The sequence below is a fragment of the Ovis canadensis genome, chromosome 23 (genome assembly GCF_042477335.2).
Source record: "Ovis canadensis isolate MfBH-ARS-UI-01 breed Bighorn chromosome 23, ARS-UI_OviCan_v2, whole genome shotgun sequence".
In the NCBI taxonomy this organism is placed as follows: domain Eukaryota; kingdom Metazoa; phylum Chordata; class Mammalia; order Artiodactyla; family Bovidae; genus Ovis; species Ovis canadensis.
Window position 1 is genome coordinate 49,117,725 of NC_091267.1, and position 6,000 is coordinate 49,123,724.

The 6,000-nt window shown below is 49.4% G+C and overlaps 1 protein-coding gene across 1 annotated transcript in view; it reads right to left on the reverse strand.

Moving 5' to 3' along the window:
• Window positions 1-4,615, reverse strand: part of COLEC12 (collectin subfamily member 12) — a 178,803-nt gene extending 174,188 nt beyond the window's left edge. The window contains exon 1 of the mRNA XM_069568912.1: window positions 4,377-4,615. Coding sequence (XP_069425013.1) covers window positions 4,377-4,383 — 7 coding nt within the window. The 5' untranslated portion in view covers window positions 4,384-4,615. The remainder of the gene's footprint in view (window positions 1-4,376) is intronic.
• Between the last annotated feature and the right edge of the window lie 1,385 nt (window positions 4,616-6,000).

Here is a 6,000-nt window from a genome sequence, read left to right on the forward strand (position 1 = left end):
ATTCTTTCAATGTTAAAAGCAGTCAGAACCTACACAAGTGTTTGCTTATCCCAGTTAAGGACAAGACATCTTAGGCACCTGGAAAGTCAAGAGACTGCCGGTCTGGGAAAACAGGGAGTAGAAATACACTGCTTACTAGCACCTTTTAAAAGTATCATTGCCAGATAGCATTTCAGAAATGTTAACAAACAAAAGCATAAATATAAGCAGTTGGACACTATGTTTTAATGGCACTGACATCCTCCCTGCGTTAAATTAGAACAGTGGTTTGAACCAATGTGGTCCTGTGAGCTGGTGGTTGTTGCAGGCCATCTCTCTTTTTTTTTTTTAATTTTAATTTTAATTTTTTTATTTTTATTTTTTTGAATCCACCACGGGTGTACATGCATTCCCAAACATGAACCCCCCTCCCACCTCCCTCCCCATAACATCTCTCTGGGTCATCCCCGTGCACCAGCCCCAAGCATGCTGTATCCTGCGTTGGACATAGACTGGCGATTCGATTCTTACATGATAGTATACATGTTACAATGCCATTCTCCCAAATCATCCCACCCTCTCCCTCTCCCTCTGAGTCCAAAAGTCTGTTAAACACATCTGTGTCTTTTTTGCTGTCTTGCATACGGGGTCGTCATTGCTATCTTTCTAAATTCCATATATATGTGTTAGTGTACTGTATTGGTGTTTCTCTTTCTGGCTTACTTCACTCTGTATAATCGGCTCCAGTTTCATCCACCTCATCAGAACTGATTCAAATGTATTCTTTTTAATGGCTGAGTAATACTCCATTGTGTATATGTACCACAGCTTTCTTATCCATTCATCTGCTGATGGACATCTAGGTTGCTTCCATGTTCTGGCTATTATAAACAGTGCTGCGATGAACATTGGGGTACATGTGTCTCTTTCAGTCCTGGTTTCCTCGGTGTGTATGCCCAGCAGTGGGATTGCTGGGTCATAAGGTAGTTCTATTTGCAAGCAGGCCATCTCTTAAGTAACAAGTGCTACTGCATTAAAATTCACCAATACTCCCAACTTCCAGAACTAGAAATGTGATTTCTTAATGACACACCTAACTCTAGAGGAGTCCGATTCCTTCATAAAGAGTGTGAATATTAAAAACCATGAAATTTATGGTGCAGTACAGCTAATTGAAAATGTAATTAGAAATAAATTAAAACCAACTTCATGTGTTAATCACTGTGGAACACTGAAAGTATTCCAGCAGCAGGGCAAGTAATTTTCTTCCGGAAAATGTATAATGATGTCATTATTTTTCTACTTGGGACTCTAGAGAAGGAAGAAATAAGAGACAGACATTTGCTGAATGCAACAGATAGGTGGTGCTGTGGCTCACTGAAGCCTTGGAATTAGACTCCAAAGGCCTGGGTTTTTACAAAGGCTATATCCTAAGTTTAAAAATCAGAATTAGAAAGTCAAATAAGTGCCTTGAAAAGGCATCTGACTTGCATAGTAGCTGAATTTTTGCCTTGACAAATAAACTTCTGTAGTTTCTAAGATGTCCACTAATTTTCTATTTGGCTAAAGAATGTTTTGGGTTAACACTTCAATTTTAAGCATTTGCAAGGTCTGTCACAGACTTCTATCACTTAGAGAAATCAAATACTAATGCAACATTGGCTTAAACATAATGAGTTCATTGCTTTATGACATAATTACGAACCCAGGGAAAATTCTGTGTTGGTTACCTATGACAAATTGTCCAAATAATTCTACTTGGTAAAGGCAGCTTTCTTTTTTTGGCTAAAAACATACTCTGCTTGGCTTCAAAAGGCTTGTGTCTGATTTCTTGGCTCCATCGCTTCCTGGCTGCTGCACCAGCTTCGAGTTCCTTGGCTACTTAATCATCTGAGAATCACTTTTCTTCCAGTCCAAGGGTTCTATCTGGTGTCCTAGGTCTCTCCAAGACTCATAGGGAACCTGGCCAAGCTTGTTTTTAGATGCCTACTACCCCCCTTGTTGCTGGTTTCTATTTCTTCTGGACTGTTTCCATATCTATGGTGTAGGGGTTAAAATGCCTATCTTATAGGATGTTTGAGAGGGTTCACTGATGAAGTGTTTGTAGAGGGTGGAGCATACTGGCGCACTTAGTAGGTACTGAAAAAACATTACTGTCTGCTACCTTCCCCACCTCACAAACCAGACAAGCACAAATTCTATGGCAATTGCTGGTAAGCAAATCTCTCACAGAACATTTCGTTTTAAAAGAGGCCTTCAAAGTGACTAGCCTCCCCAGGAATTCAGCCCCTCAGTCCCCTTCACCTATTGGGGCAGAAGGTAAGTGGGGTGTTGAGGCAGTGCCCAGACCACAGAGGATAAGCAATGAGCCTTCTCCAAGCAGTGTGCTAGCTGGTCTAGAATGTAGTATAAGTCATGACTTTTATATAATATATACACTTCCCTGGTGACTCTGACCGTAAAGAATCTGCCTATAACAAAGGAGACTCAGTTCGATCCCTGGGACAGGAAAAAACCCTGGAGAAGGGAATGGTTCCTTACTCCAGTATTTTTGCCTGGAGACTCCCATGGGCAGAGGAGCCTGGTGGGCTATAGTCCATGAGGTCGAAAAGAGCTGGACACAACAACTAAAGTGACTCAGCACACAGCATACATACATATAACCTGTAGGTATGTATTCCATTACAGATTTGAATTAACATTGAAAAAAATACCCAAACTGCAGTAACAGTCATTGACCCAGTCAAAAGCATAACTAGATTTTCAGGGTTTAGGAAGCCACATGGGAGCTGATGAAATGAGGAGCTGGCTTATCTTTCCAAAAGTTCAAAACCTCCCGGCCTCAGTGACCAGCAATGAGAAGATTAACTTCTGGCTAAAATGATGGTAACTGAGCCCCAGAGCAAAGCTTAGCCGCGTGAACTCTTGCCATTCTGGGACGATCCCTTAATCAGTGCTGGCTAAGGAAAGTGCGCCTTTCCTAGAATGTAAATGAGAGAAGAGAAACCGAGATGTAGAGAGAAGAGAATCCGAGATGTAGAGAGAAGGAACGCACACACGCTGCGTTTTGAAATCCTGTCTTTTGTGTCTCTTGAGTTGTGTGTCTCTTGCGTTGCATCCTGTCTTCTGTGTCTCTGGCCGGGGCGGGGGGGGGGGGGCGCGGGAACCTTTCCACCTGGCGTTTTGTCCCCTTCCTTCCCAGGGTCTCCAGAGAAGGACACAGAACTCCCCTGGAAAGAGAGCTAATTGGTAGGACATTATCTCTCCGAACTGTTCAGCGTGATCTGCCTTGCAGAGAGAAACCTAGAGCCAAAAGTTAGTTTCCAAGTCTGTGGGGCTCCCGAGGCGCGCGCCTGGATCAGCAACGCTTGCAAGTCAAAAAGGTCGCATTGCGCGTTTTCGGGCTGCTGGAAGCTCGGTCCTAGCGGTCAGATGGCATCTTGAACCGAGCCCCGTCAATCGGGTCCGGCCCGCGTGGGGACCGAGACGTGTTGCTGCTGCTGCTAAGTCACTTCAGTCGTGTCCGACTCTGTGTGACCCCATAGACGGCAGCCCTATCCTAGCACAAATCCAGGATTCCAGTCTTGTGTAAACACCACGCCGGCCCATCTCCAAACGATACCTCTGCTGTGATTATTTATCTGACATACAGATCGAGATTCTGTTCACAGATCTTCGTTTTCTACTCAACAGACGGCTTCCCTGCGAAGCACTTCTCGCTAAAAGATGCGATAGCATCTGACACTTCCCCAAACCCGCCTGCGGTGGACACCTCCCGGGGGACTGTGTCGCCCCTGATCACACGTGGGCACAGCTCCGCGGGCGGGCACATGGAAGGGATGCGAAACCGAGGGCGGTGATTTTCCAGCCAGTGGGGCTAATGGAGAAAGATGCCAAACGCACTTCCCGAGCCAGCTGAACTTCGCGGGCACCTAATCATTGCCAGATGTGGGGAGGGCGCACCGAGAACATCCCCGAGTCCGGGAGAAAACACCCGTCGACTTCTCAGACGGGGAAGCGGCAACGGCGGGGAGCGAAAGGGACCTTGGAGAGAGTGGGGCGTGCGCCAGGGCGCAGAACGAACTAGGGGGGCCGAGGGTGGGGAGTGATGGTGCCTCCACTCTCCTGGGCGTATTTTTTCAATTAAAAAGTTGGGAACTGGAATCCGTAAACAACGACTTGGGGCTTCAAACTACTTTGTTGAGACACGGTGGGGAGGGCAGTACTTGCCGGCTTCAAATGCCCAACCCCGAGATCTCCGGCGGTATCCGACTCCCGAGACCCGGGGGCGCCCCCCAGGATGCGCGCACCAAATCCAGCACCGGGTCTCCCCCGGGTCTCCGCGCAGAGAAACTTGGCACCTCGCCCCCTCCCGCGCGCCCCGAAGCCCGCCCTACCTTTCATGGTGACCGAGGAGACGCACCGCCAGCCGGGGAGCTCCGCGCCGCCGAGGAAGTCCGCGCTGAGCAGCGGGTCAGTGCGCGCCCATGGCAGCCGCGCCGCGCGTCGGCCGTCTGTGCTCCAGCCCTGCCTCCCCGCTTGGCGCTCTGTGCCGCGGGGCCGCCTCGCGCGCCGCTCACCCCGGGCGGGAGGCGCCGCCGCCGCCAGCGCCCCTCCCCCTGGCCCGGCCGCCGGGGCGCGCGGGCCGCCGCGCCCACGCCCCCCTTGCGCCTTCCCGCGCCCGCCCCGCCCGCGGACCGGCCCCAGCCCCGAGCTCCGCCGCTTCCCCGCCCGCGCTCTCCGTGTTCCCTCTTTTTCGCGTTGGCTTGGAAGCGGGCCGAAGGCCGAGGAAAGCGGCTCCCGGGGTGATCAAGTGCTCAGCCTCGGGGTGCACAGAACGTGCTGCCGCTGGGCTGGTTTTTAGACCTCGGGCTCCCCAGAGTGTGGGGCGAGCGGCCTGAGAGCAGCGGCGTCACGGGGACGGCGTGGCTTGCTTGTCCCTTCCCCAAAGGGCTCTGGGCGCGGAGCGTTAGAGGATCGCACAGGGGCTAGAACGCCCCCAGGCCCAAAGTTTCCCAGTCCGCTCATTGATTCCCCGAAGGGGCCCAAGGGTCGATGCTCACTGTCACTTGCGGAGAGCTGACGCTAAGTTCGAAGTCACCATTGCTCTCCCTGCAGAGCTCGGAGCAGGATTACAGCTCTTAGACCTTCAAGAAGAGAGAGACTGAAAAACCCACCACACTCCCGGTGGTTGGAGAACCCCCCGTCCCACCCACCGCCCCTGAAATGATCAGGTTGACTCCAGTTTTACTAGGAAAGGAGGCTGAGCTGTTGAGTGGCTTCATAATGAGTTCCTTTCATTGTGGCCCATCAAGTTGCCCCACTGTGTTTATCTTTCCTTTTAGAAACCCTCCAAAGCAGACCCATTGCTTTATTGCTTTACTGCCTAACTAAGTGGTGAGTGGAGTTGGAGGGGGCTGGGCAGGGTGGGTGAGAGTAGAGGAACTGTCTTCAAGCACGATGAAATGAAAGATGACTCGCTCCCTTGCTAGCTCACCAAAAGCAAGGCAGTTCTGGCCGGGCAGTGGTTGCAGCTTCACAGACTTCCTCAACTGAGGACTTGATAACATGGTGTAAGCAGCCCTTTGATTCATTCTGAACAGGGATGTCTGCTCTAGTAAAAGGCAGTGCCCAGAAATGAACACATTCCAGACTCTCCATTCCAGAAGCTTTCTATTTTGAACATTAGATTAAAACTTGCACGTGACCGACAGAGACAAAACTGGAGATTTATTTTTCATATTTGGGGTCGATGCAACTGTAGGGTAACTGAAGATTAATTTAGAGATTTGCTTCAGCTCTCAACAAGGTACCTGCCTTGTTTTGTACTTCCAGTGAGAGTCCCTGAAGAGCCAAGAATATGGATTCTCAGCCCAGAGCTTACTATTAATAACTAATGATCGGATGGAATAAGCCCATCACTTTCTTTGAATCATGGTTTCTTTTTGGCCACAATATTTGAAATTTTAAAAAAAATCCTTTAAAAAACCTAAATTATGGCTACAATACCAAAACCACAGT